General features: G+C 40.1%; 1 protein-coding gene across 4 annotated transcripts in view; it reads left to right on the top strand.

The window, feature by feature from the left end:
* The window catches only part of FoxP (forkhead box P), a 219557-nt gene that overhangs the window by 93786 nt on the left and 105003 nt on the right, over positions 1-20768 (top strand). For all 4 annotated transcript variants that reach the window (XM_046625288.2, XM_046625287.2, XM_046625293.2 and 1 more), the window contains one exon: positions 3437-3544. In XM_046625288.2, coding sequence (XP_046481244.1) covers positions 3437-3544 — 108 coding nt within the window. The remainder of the gene's footprint in view (positions 1-3436; positions 3545-20768) is intronic.

Here is a 20768-nt window from a genome sequence, read left to right as displayed (position 1 = left end):
GAAATTACGGCTATTATTGCAGTCGTTGTCTTTTACCTTGTCAAACGGTTTAAGGAGGGCGGGAGTTTAGCAGGAACTTGGATAGAATTATTCCGAAAATCCCGGTTAATTCGTATGCGTGACGAATAATTTGATAATTTTTTTTTGTGTATTTACTCGAACAACTCTGATATTTATCAGGGTTTCTTTTCTTTTTTTTTTTTTCTTTCTATTCGTAGAACTCAATGTAAATAATTATTCATGGTTGGAGATGTACCGACGGAGGAGACGTTGAAATTACTAGTTTGACCGCCTGGCTGCGCATGCGCGAGATTTGCTTCTTCACGCAGACTGGCCAACTTAAATTTCAGCTGTCAAACGCGATTTAAAGAGGTTACGTTGCGAATTTATCTTTAAGGCCAATTGGATATTAAATATTTCACGTTGCGATTCGGGAAGGCTGAGCTTTTACTGTCAACTTATCGATCACCGATTACTTCTACGATTTCATCGAAACAATCTTATTTTAATTCGCTACTCGACGCGGAAGAGGCTCTGACGTTTCATGCCACGCTTCGAGTTATAAGTACAAAGTTGGCTACCCTGACTTACGGATGAAAATATTTCTGGGGTACAATCAAGCCGGCCCGTAGAGTTCAATTGTTTCCATACGTTCATATTTCTTTATCTGCGGAGAAAACGGTCCTTTTACACGAAACTAAACTCAAATCGTGATCGATCATCGATCATCGAAGAAATAAGTTTAGACCGAGTTTTTCAACTTTCGCAAGCTAGAGAACAAAACCGATTTCAATTCTTAGGAACATCGTCTTACTCTTTGGATAAAAACAATTTCTGTAATCTAAACAGCGCCGAAGAATTGGTTTCTTTTAGAGAAAATTGTATTGAAAATTTGTGTTAATTCTTTTTTTTTTTTTTTTTGAAAAGCAATCACATCAACAAATATTAGTTTATACCAATTTTTAGTAATTTCAAGTTGAGAAAAAAAAAAAAAAAAAAAAAAAGAAAAATCTGGTACATTCTTTTCATTGATTTATAAATTGGCGATACACGGTATGAAATAATGTGAGACAATTTAAACTTGGGAGTATCCGTAGCACGCCTAAATCTGCTACTGCTGCTGCTGCTGCTGGCGATACTTGAAAGGTGTTTTATTGCCCCTTCAAAATCAACCCCGCTAGGCGTATTCCGACGGGGCGGTATTTCTTTCTTTCTTTTTTTTGTTTAATTTTTTTTTTTTTTTTTTTGCTTTTCTTGTCCCCCTTTTTTCGGTGAGATTTACTTTTAAATTCGATAGATATTGCCAATTACCCTTGGCACCTCTCTGTTCTCTCTCTCTCTCTCTCTCTCTCTCTCTCTCTCTATCTATCCTTTTTCCTTTTTCGTTCTTTTTTTTTTTTTTTTTTTTATTCCACCCCCTCCTCTCCTCGCTCTCTTACAGTACCTCCCTCGTTATCGCGAGTCGCGAAATCGGCCTTCGCGTGCCTCAGGAATTTTAAATGCGTTTTATGTACAGGGGCAATCTGAAATGCTGCATAAATCTCTTTCTGAAATATTATTACAATCACCTTCGAGCCTTTGCCCCCGAGCCAACCCCCCGCTTGTCATAAAATATATTACATATCTGGATATTATATACGTACACACACACACACATATATATATACAATTATATACGTGTATATTTGTTTCCCCTGTGCGTTTCACTCTTTAACCATTCAATGCGCATTTGTCTGTCGTAAAATTATCCCGAAACCGTAAAAATAAGCAACGGTGAAACACAAATGAACAGAAAAAAATAAAAAAATGAGACAAAATTCCGAACAATTGTTTTTGTTTAATTATTTTCGTATCGCAACGTCGGTTCGTTCGATTAAAAAAATTTATACCCAAACGTGTGATGAGGTTTTGGAAAGAAGACTCATGGAATAAAATCAGACAAATTTTAAGCTACGTCGAAGAAAATTTTTAATCCGTGCGAAATTGTGCGAGAGAAATAAATTAAAAAAAAAAAACAAAAAATCAATCAAATAAAAAATCGAGGAAAACCGAATCGCAACGTTATTCAATTTTGTGTAACGCGAGTAAGGAGAGGATAAGAAAAAAATTAAATAAGAAAGAGATTCCCGCGTTGATCTCTGGACCACAGCAACCGGGAGTCACACACACGCAAAAACACACACACACACACACCTTTTATTATACCTTGTACCCTGCACACCATGCAAGGAAGATAAATTGTACTCATTATACCCTGTGATTTATTCGAAAGAGTGGCAGGGCCGAGGGGCTGCTGCCCGGGTGTCTTTTCCCGCATCTTCCCGCTTCTTCGGGAAACCTCTAGGTTATAGAAGTTTAAGTTAAAAGAAAAATAAGGCTTACGGGGTGTAAAGTTGCCCGAGCCGGAATCACCCGGTGGGAATATATTACAAAATTTTCTTCCTCGTCTTCTTCTTATTCTTCTTATATTAGGTGTGACAAAGACGTCGCGAAATAAAATCCTCATCTGAGGCCTCAGGTAAACGCGTAAGAGAGACAAAAACGAACAGAAAAAAAACAAAAAACAAAAGTCAGTACGAAAAATCTGATCTACTGTCCAACAATAAAACAAAACAAGTAGGAAACTAAAAGGAAAATGCTAAATCGGATTCATTTTAGATCCGTTTAGTCAAAATAATACAATCGTACTTGAAAAAGTGTTATTATGTTTATTTTTTCAACCGCAGTTAGTGGAATAAGAGAGGGTGGGGGGGGGGGGGGGGGAGGGGAGGTACAGCTGGGATGGTTCAAAATTGGAAGTTTTTTTTTTTTTCTTTCTTTCAAAGAAACTGAAACACTTTGAGTAATTTGGGTGCGAGTGCTTTGTTGTTCATAGTTTCAAGAACATTACTTATTGAGAAAGTTTTGTGACAATTTTTGGGCATTTGGAAGTATATTATGCCAGAAGAATCCGTATGCTTACGCTGCATGTATTAAGCGAGAAACCTTGCGTGGAATGAATTTCCACCTTTCGTACACTCTGTTAAAATTGCACCTTGCGCATCAACTTGATACGCGTCGAAAAGAGGATTTAATGAGGTAAATTTACTTTGTAAGATATGTTGTAGAAATGCGTACCTAAGACCTTTAAAAATATTTTAAACTTTTACCCGCATGAGAGAAAAAAAAAAAAAAAATGATCTGAAATTCCTCTAAATGCCCCCTTAAGTGGAATTGATTTAATTTTTTTTTTTTTCAGCGTTTTGACAGCTTTTTTTTCAACTATCCAAATTCACTAATATTTTTCACACACTACCTGCAGCTTGGTACTGTAAAATTGCTTGGCTGAAATTGCGCGAAAATTATCATTCAGAATATTTCGAGGAAGTGTATCTTCAAAAGTCATCCTGAATTTTCATAATTTTTTCGTTATTCACACGGTAATTTTTTTTCACAGGGTCATTTAGGCGAGAATCCTTTCGACAACGGGTCCTGGATCAAGGAACACTTTCAGCCAACAGCAGTGCCTTGGCAATCGAGCCTGAGAGGTCAATCACGATACGGTGTAAGTGAAACATTTATTTATTCTTTACACAGCAATTTTTTTTTTTTTTTTGTTTCGTTAGAATCTATTCATTAATTTTTCTTTCCTCGTTTTTTTTTCTTCTCTTTTTCTTTTTTCTTCTTCATTGAACATTGTTTCGAAAAATACCGCGCGAAAGAAAATAATTTTCTGCCACATCGAAGTGTTGTAACAAAGCTTTGAAAAATACATAAATTTGAGATTAAAAATGAATAAAACAAAAAAAAAATAAACGGTACCAAAAATATTCAGACGAATAATAATTGAACCTGGTTTACAAAGAGAAGAAAATTATACAATTTTTGAATTTTTTTTTTCTTCTGCCCTGTGATTTTGAGGTAGGAAATTCGCATCGCATACTTCGGGGTTTTGACTGTATGCGGGAAAATAATTCTCCGGATACCGAATGTTCTCGAAAGAGGAACATTTATATCCACTCGTTGTCATCCGGCGAGTGTAAAAATTGCAGGGACCTCGGTTTTGTCCCTTTTCTCAGCAATTCCCCGTTTTTCCTCATTCCGAAATTTTCTTTTTCACTATATTCAACACCCCCTCAGGTATCTCGACTCGGATATGGTGGGTAGACGGTGTATAAAACGTGGGTGTATTAATAATTTGCTTTGTTTTCTCAAAAAGCTGTTTATCTTGCCTCGATTCTTTAAAAACTCGTCCCCTCGACGTCGTTCCTCCTTTTCCTCTTTCCTTCCTTCCTTCCTTCGTCTCGCCTTTTATTTTCCTTTAATTCCCTCCCTGTTCTAAATTCTTCTCTCATGATTCTTCTGCACTCTCGAGTAGCTAGCTTGTGGAAAAATATTTAACATAATTATTTTGAGGTCGGTGGAAAAAATTGATGGGAAAATGTAAACCTCATTTTTTACCGTTTACCTGCGAAGAAAATCATCGTTTTTACATCCGATCTTATTTTGCCGTTTGTGTCAGAGGATTGTCAAGATTTTTGTTTAACAATCTTTATTCACTACGATTCGAAACAAGCTTTCAATATATTGTACAGGGAATTCCATGCGAAACTGATCAACGTCCGACACTCACCGTTTCTGATTTTGTTTAAAATTTATTTAGCAATTGTCTCAACTCTGAAACAGTATTCTGAATTCTTGCAGATTTTTTCATGCAACTGCCCAATTATTTATAAATATTCAATGTGATTTTGAAAAAGATCTTATTTAAAATTCTTAGAAACTGTATTTTACATTGCACACATTTCGACACTAGGTCCATGATGGGTTGATTTTTTTTTTACACATTCTTTCACCATTTTCAATCTTTTCAGCCAACTAAAACATTGTTCGAACGGCTTGAAAATTTACGAAAAAATTCCCAAAACTTCAGTTCTGCACATTACTAGATTGTTTTCCATTATGAAGCGATTTCTGTCTACTTTTTTTTGGCACATTCAACTTTTTCTTATCAAGTTGATAACGAAACCGGTCTAGAAATGTTCTAAGTGAAAGATAGAAGTTTTGAGAATTTCTGTAAACTATCGGACCGTTTAAACAATCTTTCAGTTGAACAAGAAAATTGAAAGTTGAAAAAAAAAAATAGAAGAATAATCGACTCATTCTGGACATAGTTTTGAAATGTTTGAAAAAAATACAGTTTTTGAGATTTTTAAAAAAGTGTCTTTATCAAAATCACTCTCAATATTTATAAATAGTTAACCAGTGAAAGAAAAGATCTGAAAAAATTCAGGGTATCGTTTCAGCGTTGGGACGATTGCAAAAGAAATTTGGATCAAAATCAAAAGTATACGTATTATAGTTTAAAAATTAAAAAAAAAAAAAAATTACACCAAGACCAAAACAAGACTCAAATAACGGCAATCGTTTTAAATTTTTTAATTTCTTCCTTAATATGATCGATAAGCTCGTAGAAATTGGTTAAGGATCGAGAAGAATCGTTTCGTGCTACCTTTATTTATTTCTTTTTTTTTTTTATCTTTTATCTCACGTCACAGCACGGTTACAATAAATAAGTTCCTATAGACCAGTAATACCCGTTATTCCAGAGATATAACAATACCGAGGGAAAGAAGTTACGCAGGCATAAAAGTCTCTCTATACGCCGCATTCAACGTTGTAACCGGGAGAGCTTTATCTTAACGATACGCGTGCCAATGCAGCTTTTCCATCATAAATGTTTGCGGGAACTTTCTTACGGGATATATTTGCACTCGGATTCCGAACAACGCGTATTTCTTTGTAATATCACGACCGAACGGCGAATCGGCATTGAATCGGTCAATTAATTACGGCAATTAGGGCGCAAATTATTTTTATCAAAGCTAATTAACAATCCGGATGTGAAACACAGCCGCGCCTTGTACGAATCGTGAATTTTCAAAGGCTGAGTCAACGAGTGGATCAAATACATGATAAATCAAAGAAGCGTAAAGAGAAGTGAAACGTCGAAGTGTTGCGTTGACCCTAAAAAAGTTACGGAAAAAGAACGACACGATTTCTAGTGATAATAACGTGAATTCCTTTTCTGTCCAGGTTTCTCAAAATTTATTTTTTAACATTGCATTATTTTCAATTGGAATCTCGAGGCATAAGAATATAAATTTCGTGCGTTATGTTATTTTCAGTAAAGTTTTCATTTTTTTATTTTCTGTATTTTTAGGTTACGTGGATACGTTAATTAATACCGATTTCAAGCAATGCCAGAGTTTAGACTCGCGACTCACGGATCGTTATCTAATCTACGTATATACGTATATATATATATACATGTATGTGTATGGATAACACGTATATATATATATGCATGTATGTGTATGGATAACACGTATATACGTAGATTAGATAACGATCCGTGAGTCGCGAGTCTAAACTCTGACATTGCTTGAAATCGGTATTAATTGACGTATCCACGTAACCTAGAAATACAGAAAATAAAATATATATATATATATATATATATATATATATATATATATATATATATATATTATATTATATTAATCTCGAGGCATAAAAATATAAATTTCGTGCGTTATGTTATTTTCAGTATATATATAGATATGTATGCTTGCCGCCCAGGCGACATTCAATGAAATCTAATTATACTCTGACCGACGCTACGATCGATTGCCACTCTCCGAATGACGTGTAACGAAGTGCAGCGGAAACTGAAACGCGACCTTAACCCTGCGCTCTTCTCGTATATAACACGAATATAACAGTTATCACGATGCGGCATCACTTTTTCTTTTTTTTTTTTTTTTTTCTCCTCTTCTCTTACTTCATACACATTTTTTTAACGATTAAAATTTATCCCGTCAATGTAATTGATAAGGCGTGCAATAACGTACCGCGGTGAAAGATAAGAGAGCGTTGAAACGTCGGCGAAAAGAGTTGAATGAATTGAATCGAGAATAGTGGAAAAGAAAGAAAGCAAAATAACGAAAATATAAAATAATAGACATGGTAAAAAAAAGTGAAGATGATACAGCAACGATGACGGAATAACGAGCGTGTGCAATTACTCCTCACTTTACAGACTTGTGCGGAGATTTGAATCCGCGTTTTGTATTTCTCGTTGTATTTATCGGAATGCTGAGATACCATTTGAGGAGAGCAAGGTGACGTCAATAAAAGCCGGAGTCACCGAATACCGAGCACGTCATAATTCGTTGGAAATGTTGTTACGAGGCAACAACAGCTTTACTGCACTTTGTATGCATATATCCACTCGAGTCTGTAATTGAGTTGCCGAGTAAGCACACAGAGTGATTATTTTAAGCAAGTCAAGATTTAATGTAATTTAAAGCAGATAAATATTTATAATTACATGTGCAGTGTGCAAAAAAGTGTCGATATCTCAAATCAGCAGCTGGTGGATTATAATTGTAGAAATAGCTTGTCTGAGAATGTCATTTCTTTTTTATTCTACAACTCGAAGTTGCTTTTCATGCCGACAGACGGAGTAGGAAAGACGAATAAAGAGAGAGCGAGAGAGAGAGAGAGAGAGAGTGAGAGAAGGAGACTGAGAAAGAGGAAGAGGAGTTTAAACTCGCCCCAGGGTTTTAAGATATGCAGGACACACACTCTCTCCGTCTTTATTCTCCACTAGCTCTCGCGACTATTTTAATGCGAATTGGAGAGACAAGCCGCGGGAAGAAGATCCACTTCTTGATTACAGAACTTTTTACCTAATTACGTAACGTTGTTAGCATTTACAAACCCACCCGACGATTTTACACTCTGACTACTAATAAGACGCGGCGTCGATTAACCGAACCGAAATTATTATGTATCTGCACTTCTCTCACACACTTCAAGAATATTTCTGATCAATAATCTAAGCTGATTAGTAAACTCAGATAAAAATGTATTACGTAATATCAAGTCAATGGTTTCTTGACCAAACTCACAATCAAAGAGATTCTTGACCCAACATCTCCTTGAACAGTGCAGATAACTTCAGTCAATGAGGTTCTTAACCCAGCATATCTCTGAACAGTGCGGATACCTCCAATCAATGAGGTTCCCAGCCCAACATGTCCTTGAATAGTGCAGATGACTTTAATCAATGAGATTACCAATCCAACATGTCCTTGAACAGTGCGGATAACTTCAGTCAATGAGGTTCTTAACCCAACATATCCCTGAACAGTGCAGATACCTCCAATCAATGAGGTTCCCAGCCCAACATGTCCTTGAATAGTGCAGATGACTTGAATCAATTAGGTTCCTAATCCAACACGTCCTTGAACAGTGCGGATGACTCCAATCAATGAGGTTCCTAAACCAACATGTCCATGAACAGTGCAGATGACTTCAATCAATGAGATTCTTAACCCAACATGTGAAGTATGAATAGCTGAGATGACTATTCTAGACTCCATGCGATTTCAATATCTTCGATACGAGGATTCATCCTTCGTTCAAACCAATGATTCCGAAAGGCCCAATTTAGGGTTCTCCGGACATGCAGATCGCAACCCGTCATTTTTAACTCAGAGATAATAATATGTTCACTGCAGCAAATTACGAAGCATGACTTCAGCTCCAAAGCAAAGACGTTTAAGAACCTTGGATGAACCTTATAATCTTCTCTCTTTATTATTTTATAATCCACCCTACGGGACGTGAACGACGGGTCGCTGCTTCTTTCCCCTTCGGTGCACGTCTCCTTTTCAGTCTCAGACTCTCGAGTCTAGCCTGCAATGCAGCAGATCCTCGGAATTTCGTAGTTTCTTCCGAAAGCTGCCTGCCGCCGTTTCTATGTCGCATACTAATGCGCTTTCTCGTTAATTAATTATCGGTATGTGTCTCTGTCTATGTTCTCGGAGCGAGCCGCTAGTATATCGACGACTCGATCACGACTGGAACTGTATCGTTGTTTGGTTTCTCGTGGATTTCTCTCACTGCGGTAATTCGCACGAAATTCACAAAGGTGAAAATAAGGAGAGGAACGGAGGGTGCGAAACCGAGAAGTAAGGAGCTTGATGGCCGGTTTTCGCGCTGAATGCTAAACAAAAGTCTTACACGAGATGAATGACTCGACTCTCCGCATACCGAATTATTCGGTCACAGCCAACTTCGGTTTCCTTTGAATTGAACCCCCAAAGCGGTTCAATTAATACAAACCATGTACCGGGAATTTGTCTTCTATCGTATCAAAGTGAAAAATCAATGACTCGTTGCTGCTGTTCTCCAGCAACGGTGTTTTAAGAATACCTTTCAACACCGCGGCGGTTCATTTAAGGGGGCTGAAATTAATCCGTGTTCGATTAGGCGTCCATGGTGGTGACCACTGTACACCTATTTGCCGGCAGCATCGCCTGGGCCAGCATCGAGGTTTCTCGATACACAGGGAGAAACTCACCGTCAACAGAACCTACCCCCATCCCTATCCCATCCTCAGAGCTATACAGACTATACAGCAAGGCACAACAAGTGGGGGGGATTTGCCAACCCCCGATAAATATATATAGAGAGAAACAGGCAGGCAAGCAGGCGCACGAAGCTCATCCCACGTGCTACGTATACCTATATACACCCTCGATTTGTCTCTCTTCCTCTCCCGCCGCGTATACCTTTGTCCGTCTCTCTCTAAACAACCCCTTGGAGGAAAAGAAACCCTCGCCGCGTCGACTCCTGTCTCTTATATCCTTCGAAGAATGTTGAAATCTCCGTTTCAAACGGTGTGTACATGCAAAAAAATTTACTATTTCATACGTGGGAATGAACTGCGATTAACGAATCTAGGGGTTAAAGTTATCTTAAATTTTTTCATCGATTGCACTGATGCTGGCTAATTTGTGATGTAGAATTTTTTCGAACACTTCCAATTTCCATAAATCAAGTCCACCTCGTGCGTGTGAATAGTTCAAAACTAAAGCAGGTATCTGGTGAAGATCCATTCGAAAATTTTGATTTAAACAGAAATTTGGAAAAATCAATATTTTTATTACTGTTTTTCAACAAATCTCATCTAAATTTGATACATCGTAAGTTGCTGTCAGTTTGGATCTTCGGAATTTTTTCCAGAATTTTATAACGTCAAGATCGATAACGGTGAATAGATTTTATACATCACAGGTAATATGTAGTGAAAAAAAAAAAAATAGTTGTTGTATTCAATGTCCTGGTCCCCTTGATGATTGGAAAATTGACATGTTCGTGATGTCCAAAATCGATGTAATCCAACGTTTATCGTAGGCACTTTGGAAATCGACCTCGCAGCCTGTGGGAATTAGTTTATACGTATACACAGAAAGCTCGATACCGCTGTACCGCAGTGAAATTCTTAGTCGTGCTCAATAATTCAAGAAACAGGGAAATCTAATGAAAAATTTATAATCCATTCCCCCGGCGGCTGCCGAGTTCTTAGCTCGAACCTCAGACTGAGCCCCACCACCGTCTTTCCTGCACCTCTCAGATTCATGGAGTCAATTCACCTGAGGCAAGTTCTATTCCCTGCACATTATAAACCCGGCAGATTATACGTGCAGGGTATGGGTTTGTCTGGGCGTAACGTTTACCTAACGCGTCTTCCAAGTTCAGTTTAGAAACGGAATTGCAACGTGTCTTGTTTCCGATTCTGTTGCTCGAAAATAAATGTCTATTACATGCCAATTTTCAGCTAAATCTGTGAATATATGACACGATTTCAAGGATATAAGTGAGACTTGTTCATCTGTAAGACGGAAAATTTACAAATACGTTTGTCTTGTTTCTTCGGATAATATCACGACAGAATTCTAAAACAGTGTCTGAATGTTGATCTGCTTATTAGAGGTCAACAGTTAGATTTTACCATCCCTTGAAATTAGGATGAGAATATATTTTGTCTCGATGTTCATAGATGGTATCAACGTTTGGACCATCGCACACGATGATAAAAATGCAAAGTGGACTTCTATAGACTATAATCTGAATTAATATTGATGTCAAACATGGTTCTATTATATAGTAGTTCGTACCGGTAAATGTTGGTCAATTTTAACACCACCATTTTTTACAGTGCCGTATTGTTGTTGAAACATAATATCAGATGGCAGGGTTGAAGTTTATGTTTATAGTAAGCGGAAAGATAACAGATGATGCACATTCTATTCGACGTCTACAACGAACTTGCAATCATCAGGCACATTAAGAATTCCAAGTGAATGTCGAGTGATTGGAATAGCGTGTATACGTAAAAGATCCATCGGAATGGACTGGGATGAGAAGAAAGCTTCAAAGGGTGAGAAACGCACGACTGTAGGTAAAAAACGGGTATCGCCTCTTCTCGATTCTGGTAATATGTGCGCAGGTGGGTGTATTCACTTAGATCAGGGCAGACGCGGGCGTACCTAGCGACTAGTGAGAAGCCCAGATGCCTGGGTTCGACCCCGGCAGCCTCGGCTGAGCCACCCCCAGACAAGCCCGGGTGCCCCTTCGCCTCGCCAGCTCTGCTTCACCCACCCCCGCCATCTTTCTCGCCTTGTTCTTGACTCGGCCAGTAATAACAGTCAAGATTGATAGTTGGAGAAAATCTGCGAGCGAGCCAGCCAACCCTGCGAAGCCATCTTCGATTTTATTCGGCTTCCCTCCCCTTCCCCACTTTCAACCTGCCCAGATTTGTTTCGGCCATTTTCCATTCTACTCTCTCTCTCTCGCTCTCTCTTTCTCCTTCTCTTTCACTTTTTCCTTCTCTTTCTCATTCCCCCCGTGTGTACAGAGAGTTTCCTCCCACATCCAGTCAGTGTCGCCAAACAAGAATGGTCGAAGAGTTCCTCAGAGAAATAGTTGATGCGCGTTGACTTCACTTGTCCATGTGACAGAAGCAGGCCCATCAATTTTCGTATACCTACTCAGTGGAAGAGTGAAGTATGGATAAAAGAGATGCGGATCGATGGTGGTCAGAGATCGTAAGTGTCATAGATCCGGATGACACTCGAATGGACCATCGCCCGATGGTGGGAAATCTCGAGGAGAGCAGCCCTTTCTCTCGCTCTCTCTCTCTTTCGATCTCTCTACGGCAGTAATAAGAGCGCACCTTGCATCTTGATGCCGGGAGGACCTCGCCTGTGGGAGAAGGAGAAGGCGAAGGAGAAGTTGGAGGTGGAGGTGGATGACGCGGAGGATGAGGATGAGGATGAGGATGAGGAGATGGTGAGGTTGTAGGCGGTGCTGAGAGAATTCTGCGGGGGCGTGTCGCTCGGCAGGGCAGGTGGAAAGGTGCGCGTCCACGACGTCGACTCCGCCTTTCGACGGCGACGATGCCACGACGAGAGGAGAGGAGAGAAGAGAAGAGGAAAGGCAGAGGAGAGGCTAGTCGACGTGCGAGAGGAGGAGGAGGATGAGGAGGAGGAGGAGGAGGAGGAGGAGGAGGAGGAGGAAGAGGAGGAGGAGGAGGAGGAGGAGGAGGAAGAGGAGGAGGAGGAGGTTCTGACCACCGGAGAGAGAAGGAGAGGAGAGTGATGAGGGAGAGGGCCTCTGCAGAACCAGCCTCGCACAGTGTCAACGCCCCGGTGACGTCCAGAACGTATGGATGAGACTCTAGGATGCACCGGGAATATTATCCCGTTCAATTTTTCTCGCAAATATTCAACGCCACGCTTCGAGCACCGTAAATATGCATCGAGGTGGCCAGCATCGCGGAATCAAACGCCTCCGTGGAACCGAAGAATGATTCTCTAGTCTCTCCTGCAGCAAATGCCTCGGTTTCGAACCTATCGACCAAACCGTATTGGCTGTTTCATCATCGCACGACAAACACACGAGTAGATTAAACAAGCCTTCCTTTTCTCAAAACCACTCAAATACTCGAGACGTACATATTATTACACCAAGCAACTTATAGAATCCCGTAGCATTATGATGTCCTGGTGGTGGTTTGCCCGGTTGGCTGATCAAACATCTCGAATCCAGATACAGAACATTCGTAGTCATCGAGTTCTTATGCAGCTGCGGGACGGTCTTTAGATATGAACTTTGAAGTGTTCAAGCAACATCCCGCGAAAGCATTTGATTGTGGTCTTCAGAAGTCTGTTCAAGAATTCGACGTCGATGCTGGTATGACTTATGGTTCTAGTTTCGCAGGCTATAGAATCCCGTAGCAACTTCCGATGTTATTCTAATGATGGTTCGCCCAGTTGACTGTTAAACCATATCCGAGTTCTCCTGGAGCTATACGGTCATGTTTTCGAGTGATCTTTCAAGAGTCGAAGCAGCCTCCCAATAAAAAAATAATTAATCCTGGTGTTCAAGAACGTGTTCAAGAATTCGACGTGAATGCAGCAGAGATATATGGTTCCAGCTTGGCAACCTATAAAATTCCATAGTATCTTCCGATGTTATCCCAATGATGGTTCACCCAGTTGACTGTTAAAACATATCGAATCCAGCCATATGATATTCGTGGTTACCGAGTTCTTCTAGAGGTATATAGGGCCATGTTTTCGAGTGATCTTTCAAGAGTCAATGCAGCATCCCGTAAGAGCAATTAATCCTGGTGTTCAGGAACGTGTTCAAGGTTTCGACGTGAATGCAGCAGAGAAATATGGTTCCATTTTGGCCTGTTGAACTGTAGACGGCACGGGGCTCCCAGCACCCTCAGAGAGGAACCACCGGCTATTACACCGTCTCCTAAGCTATTACGCCATCTGGAGAAGTGAGGTGGGTTAAGCGAGGTGATGTATTGAGATCCCATTGTATCCTGGGAATCCCCCAAGATTGCCAAACGAGCTCACTCCTCCTCCTGGTCCCCGGCAGCGGAGCCGCACCTCGGGGCTTTCCACCCACGTGATACGTCACTCCTATTACCATATCCTCTCCTCGGAATCCTGGCGACTGGAAAACCGACGCCGCTTCTCTCATGGTGGAAAAAAATCCTTGCACTAATTATCGCCGGGCTGTATATTGATTCCATTCTGACGACGCCGAGTGGTTCTCGCCTCTTTCTGTCCCACCGTGATGATATGTATATACATGCGGAGAAAGAGGAACGGGAAAGAGCCGCGGACTGCTCGGCGAGGGAAATTCAAATTTTTGCATCAATAGTCCCGCTCCGTTCTACCGAGCTCTCTGCTCCAGACGACGCTCTCCCATAACAACCTGTGTTATTTTATCGGAGGTATAGGACTAGCTCAAACACGGCCGTGTGCAGAGTCGCACACATGGAACGCTGGCAGGCGCGCTCTTCATTTGAATCGAATTTTCACCCCCCCTTTCACAAGGCGTCTGGATATTTCCGATCGAGTTTTGCACCCTCTTTGAAATGCGCTGGTCTTCGAATGGTCGAATTTCGTGACCATGTGAGTTAATCAGGAATACCAATACCAAATTTTCAAAAACCGTTGGATGATCGGTTCTCAAGATTTCGCCAAGACTTCTTTCCTCGCGAGTATTCTCATTCCGACCTTCTTTCCCATGACACACAATATCTAACAGTGAGGCGTTGCAGTTTATTCCCCGAAGGCAGACGAGACGAATTCGCACCGTCGCGTAGATCATCTAACGCCAGCTGTATGGAAGTTCGTTGAAACGGAGCAAGCTGAAACTTTCAGGAAAGATATTCCGCGATTGCGTCATCGTAAATAAAACTTATGACAGAACCACGGTGTTTCCATGATCTGTGACGAAGAGAGGGAAGAATGTGCGAGCTGATTTCATAGAATCTCGTGCTATGTGGCGTTTAAAAAAAGATTCGCATCCGTCTTTACGAGTAGAACAGAGATATCGGTGAAAATTCGTATGCGAAAGGTAGAATATTAGAAACTGTGTTCGATTGAAGATGAGTTTGAAGTTCGTGAGGTTAGCGTAACGAGAGATTGTCATTGAAAAAATCGGTATTCCACAACTTTGGTATCGTTTGAAATTCAGTCAACCATGTGTCGCTATAATAAAGCAAGACATGTTGATATTTCCCAAGTTCGAATCCTTCAAAGCATTTTCAAAATGAATGCAAAGTAATTCGTGTAAAATGTTGTTTCCATATTTCGTTTCGTCAACGCAACGACTTCAATCTCGTGATTATTATCAGGTCCAGGCACGTGCTTGAAACTGAAAATTTTGTTTGCAATTCAGCAAGTCATCGTCGTCTCGTTTGAACAGATTCCCACTCAGCGTGTTTTGTCTACATCAACATATAATGAGCAATAAATGACTGCATAGTGTTCGTAATATTAATCGCATATTAAAAACACACGTGATGTAAAATTTCGACATTATTCACATATATTAAATAATTTGTACCACTATGCAACAAGCCTATAAAAAGCGAGTAAAATGAACAATGAAAAATATTGTATATTTATATCCATTTCCACTTGGCGCGTCGAGTTTACCTTAAACAGTTAATTCCCTGGACAAATTTTGAACATATGTCGACTTTTGGTTGGTCAAACACGATCGTCATTCGCCCGAAATTGTATGGTGAAATAAATTGTTGAAGTAGAGCTCGAGTAGCGCGTGACATTGGATTTTTATTTTATTTTACGTTATTTTTATTATTCTTTATTTTCTTTATTTTTTTTTTTTTTTTTGAGGAGGGGCGGCTTTACCAATCGAAGCTTGTTCCGCATCCCATGCTGATGCGGATATCATTGTACACATAGCAACAATATCCGGTACTGAGTTTTGTCACAGAGGAGAAAGATACCGTCGCGTCGACACGAATAGATAGATAGTGACCGTGCCGCAGAATATACACGTGCCTATGTGTAACTTGTATATGTATGCACAATATAAACAGTTATCGATTGAATTGTATTGCTCATATTACGATAGAGGTATGGCCATATAAGCATTTCGGTGTATCTACAACTGTTGTCACGGAGAAAAAATTATTGCTACATATGTTGCGCTCTATTTTTCACTTCATTCGAATATTTTACATCACACTTCATTTCTTTTGGATATTTTTTATCATCTGTACAGAGCTCTGAAAAGTTCATTTGAAAACTTTTACTGAATCTTATTTCAGCATACCGTAGTTGTCCGATTTATGTGACGGTTTTATCGCCACATCGGAATTGTGAACACTGTGAGCTGTAAAAATATCACACAATTTTGAATCTTAGCATTCGTGCGAGTACTAAAGTTTCTTACTTCGCATGCAAACTATCTTTTCACGTCAGATCGAATGTGGAATGTTGCAACAAAGAATTGAAATGCTTGTTTTAATTTTAATTGACGTTATATTCCGTATAAAGTTTGAACTGAAAGATATTCGCAGTTACCGTGGAATTTTTGTTAGCGAGAAAAGAATTTTCTTAGGCGCATGAAACGTGTCTGAGTTTTATGATTTTTTTTTTTTTTTCCTTCCAACTCTCGGAAATTAGGTTTTTGAGAAATAAAAAGCCGGGGCCGAAGAACGAATTGTATACGTGACATAATTCGTGCCTTCTGAATGAAATAATTATCCACCTGCAGCGTCGCGTCGCTAGGAAGAGTTTTCAAGAAAACTGGTTCAAAGCACAGTGACGAAACAAATGGGGTTAAAATCCGTAGCAAAGTGTGGAGTGGGGATATAAAAAAAAAAGTGATAAAAGCGTAAAATTCTGTGCAATAACACGTATTCGAAATTAATAATTCCTTTCACTTGCGGATGGGAAAAGACAGCCGAGATATTGCGTTAAGAGAGAAGAAGAGGTGGCGAAACGACTGGTGTAGAGTAGGGTCCTCGTAAAACCCAGAAGAGGACGCGTCGGAAGTCGTCAGGACATTATTAGGACCTCGGGAAAGACCCTCGGTGTTGACTGTTGCGCCCCGGTGTGTCGTCGTCCTTCGACCGGCGCGAATAGATATTCCCGTCACGTCCACATCCTTCGAAATCCCTTATACCCTTATACCTCTGGACTCGACTGATCCTCAACTCCTTGATCCACTCGTTCCCCTAGTCCCCCCATTTTTGAATTCCGAATTTTCACCGAATGCCGATGCAATTTACCTTGGGAGAAAAAGAATTGAGCTATTGAAAAACGGGCGCATCGGACGGGTTTTCACGAGGAATTAATCGCTCATGGATTTAATGTACACCTGATTTCCATGTTACAAAGGTTTCAAAAGATTTCAAAAGATTACAAAGATTTCAGGGACTTTGAGAAATTTCCAAAGATTATTAAGAATTTCACAAGTTTGCAAAAGATTTCAAGAGATTTCATACGATTTCAAAAGATTACCAGAGAATTCGCATGGTTCGAAATATCACGAAGATCTCAAGAAGTACAAAAGATTTGAAATGATTTCAGTGGATTTCAAAAGATTTCAACATATTTCAGACGATTTCAAAAGATTACAAGAGATATCGGATGATTTCAAACACCTCGAAGATCACGAGAATTTCGAAGGATTTCAAAATATTACAAATGGTTTCAAAGGAATTCAAAAGATTTTAGACGATTTCAGATGATTTGTAAGGATCTCAAAGGAGTGCAAGTGATTTCAAGATTTATAATCTTTTGCGGAGATTTCAGAAAATTTCCAAAAATTATGCAAGATTTTAAACGATTTCAAAAGATTCCAACAAATTTCAGAAGGTCACAAAGATTTCAAGAGACTCGACAAGATTCTCGGAAAGGTTTACACCAGATTTCAGGGGTTGTTAATCTCTCGGGTTTTTAGAAATGTGGGAAAATCGTTTTCGATTTTTTACTTCATCTTTTCGTTTGTTTTGTGTATCGAAGGACCGTAATGAGTGGGGGAAAAAACGGCTGCGCAAAGTTCGATGCCGAGACAGCTACCCGCAGAATTCACGGGAGCCTTTATATTCTTTCTCTTACTTCCAGTTCGATGAAAATTTACATTTCCCTTTTCTCCCTGTATAAAACTGTCTGTTTATCCCACTTTCTTTTAAAGAGCTGCTGGTGGTCTTACCCCGTCCCCATTCTCATCCCGGCCGGTTCTCAACCCCCGCTATTCCTCACCCCCAAAATCAACCCCCGTAAGGCTCACCCGCCTCACGTTATATCTCACCGTCGAGGGGTCGAGGAGTCCTTCGCATTTAGAAGAAAATTACGCGTCTCGGCTGCACCCAATAATCGGCGAATAGAGTGTTTCACTATTTTTCAGGCTACACCGTTGTCTGCTTTTTGTGCTTTTTCCAGCCTCAATCACCGGAGATACACAATTTTTCCGCAAAGCTGTTGAATTCGATTATCAGACAAGAGATAAAAATATACCGTTTTCGTATCGAGGTCAATCAAAGACGAGTCTTCCGTTTCATCTTGATTTTCCATTTTCTTTTACTGCACGGATTTTCTTGAGTGCGGTTATACAGATTTCCTTAAATACTGCGAGGAGGGGCTGAAACTGAGCTTTCTCTTAATAAAGCGAGCTTACCTTACTAAATAGAAACATTTTTCTACCGCGTGCTCGAGAGTGGCCGAGTCGAGTGAGTTTTCCTGGGCTTGTTATTAGCTACCTCCTTATTATCCCATGCAACGTATTCTACGTGGCTATACGTGAGCCAAAAATTCGAAACCGTGACGAAATTATTATTACTATTATTAAGTACAAATGATGAATTATGAACAACTGAAGGATGTTGGCAAATATTGACAAAATTGTTGACAATCTTACTTGCTAATTTTTTTCTCCCCAACCAGCTCCGGAAAATGATTGAATTGAGATGATGGTAGAAAATTCTTCATGGGGTTTGTTCCTTCCTTTTCCGTCGTGATGGTAATAAAAAAGCAGGAGACGCCAACGCCAGGCGAAAGCGCTGAGCTCTTGGTTTTCACGATATCTTTCTTATTATATTTTATTTCATTTTCTGTTTTTTTTTTCTTTTTCTTTTTCTTTTTCTTTCCTCCTCTTCTTCTACTTCTTCTTCTTTCACTGGCACATACAGGCAAGCGGGGGTATTTTAGAGAGTCAAGACGACGCGACTCCCTCCGTAGCTGCGGGACTGCGCGTTGTCGCTGTTTGACGAGTCGTGATAATTGGAGATTTAAAATAAGACAACAGGAGGCGAGGTATTGGGGTGGATAAAAAAACTCGGCTAAGCCTGGCGAGGAAAATCGCGTCGGATTTTGCCGAGAAGAAATGTATAAGGGGGGACGTCGAATATTTATTGGCGCACGAGAAAATAAAAAAAAAAACAAACAAAAGTGCTTATGACTCGATGCAGAAGAAGAAGAAAAACAGAAAATAAGAAACCGAGTGAACAAATCTGTGAGTGACGATGATTGGAAAAAAATTCTGTGTGATTGATTAAAAATTCGAATGATATATTGGGAAAGATTCAATTTACCATCGATTTGGTGAATCGCGCAACAGTATTGTATAATTACTCTCTACAGAAATTGCGAGTACAAAAAGGTGAAAAATTTTCATAAAAAGTACAGCTATCGCCTCGTCTCGTCCCAGCTTGAAGCGATATTTGTTACGCATCGATAATTTTCGATAATGGAAGGTTTTTGCGATCAGATGAGTGTGCAGTATGGCTGTATGTATAATACATAAGATATTATGCGCGAGCGGTTCTGTGTATGACGATGTAACACACGTGGGAATGTATAGCTGAGCTTGCAGACGGAGAGAGCGCGTTGAGAAAAGGGCTTCGCGGGGAAAAATTGAGTAATTATTCGGTATAGGCTTGAAAAATTGCCACCTAATCCTTGAATCGATGGCTCGGAAGGATATGGGAATCGGGATTCCGCCCCTCCGTCCCATCCTGCTGCTGCTACTCAACGTTCGTTCGGGAAAGAAGAAGGGCGACAGAAAGAGGGTGGAAGAGGCATAGAGACGGTGATGGTGGTAACCCATATTATCAAAGTAACGTATCAATATCGCAATAAGGAAATGATTGCACCCCGCGGAGGTAACCCCTCGACGAGAGCTAAAGAAAAAAAAAATAAAAAAAGAAGGAGCAGAAAGAAAATGAAAGAAAAAAGGAACCTCACCATTTTTCATAACGTCTACAAGGTCTAAGCATCATCCTTCTACGGGCTTCAGAGCCCTTGCGGAAAAGATGAATTAGTCGCGTTGGAATAATTCTTCTCTTGCTCTTTTATTTACCGAAAGTAAAACCACAGAGTGTTTGTCGTATCGTATCATTTTTTAATCTTTCGCTCCATCTTTTAACGTATGCATAAATAGGAAGACTAGGATTTGTGGCCGTTTTTCGTATTTCTCTTTTTCTCGTTCTTCTTCTCCTTCGAAGCTTTAATAGTCCTCGCCAAAGGATTTAAAATTCATTTGGCGTTCCGAGTTTTCTTTCTCGCTTTTTCTTTCCTTCTCTACCTCTTGGCGCAAAGCTTACGGGTGATCTGGAGAGAGTTGAGGAAGGGAGGGAGGGCGGGAGGGAGGGAGGGAGGGAAAAAGCTATGTATAATTTATAAAATGGTATTAAATTGTCCATGTCCTCAGAGCGTGTTGGAAACTGGAGGCGGAGGATGGGTGGTAGTTGATGGGTTTAGAGTAAGGATATACTGCCAGGGCAAGGAACATATTAGCTCGACTTAAGACTTGGCATAATGATCCTTAGAACGATAACCTTTCTTCTGATGTCACGCGCGAAGCGAGAAAGAGGGGGAGGATGAGGAGAAAGAGGAGGAGTAAGATAGGCGACGCGCGAAGTGAGTCAGGGCTGAGGCGTACTAACCAACCAACCGCCCAACCAACCGACCCAAAGTATAAGGGAGGGAAGCAGTGAGCTGAAAATAAAGGAGACTTTCGGAAAGACCTCTGATTGTGAACTGCAGGGTGATCTTTCGAGTATATAAAAAAAAAAATAAAAAGAAGAGCGA

This window comes from Neodiprion pinetum, chromosome 5, assembly GCF_021155775.2.
Source record: "Neodiprion pinetum isolate iyNeoPine1 chromosome 5, iyNeoPine1.2, whole genome shotgun sequence".
In the NCBI taxonomy this organism is placed as follows: Eukaryota; Metazoa; Arthropoda; class Insecta; order Hymenoptera; family Diprionidae; genus Neodiprion; species Neodiprion pinetum.
Note: the sequence above shows the minus strand (reverse complement) of the source record. Positions and strands in the feature narration are given on the sequence as shown.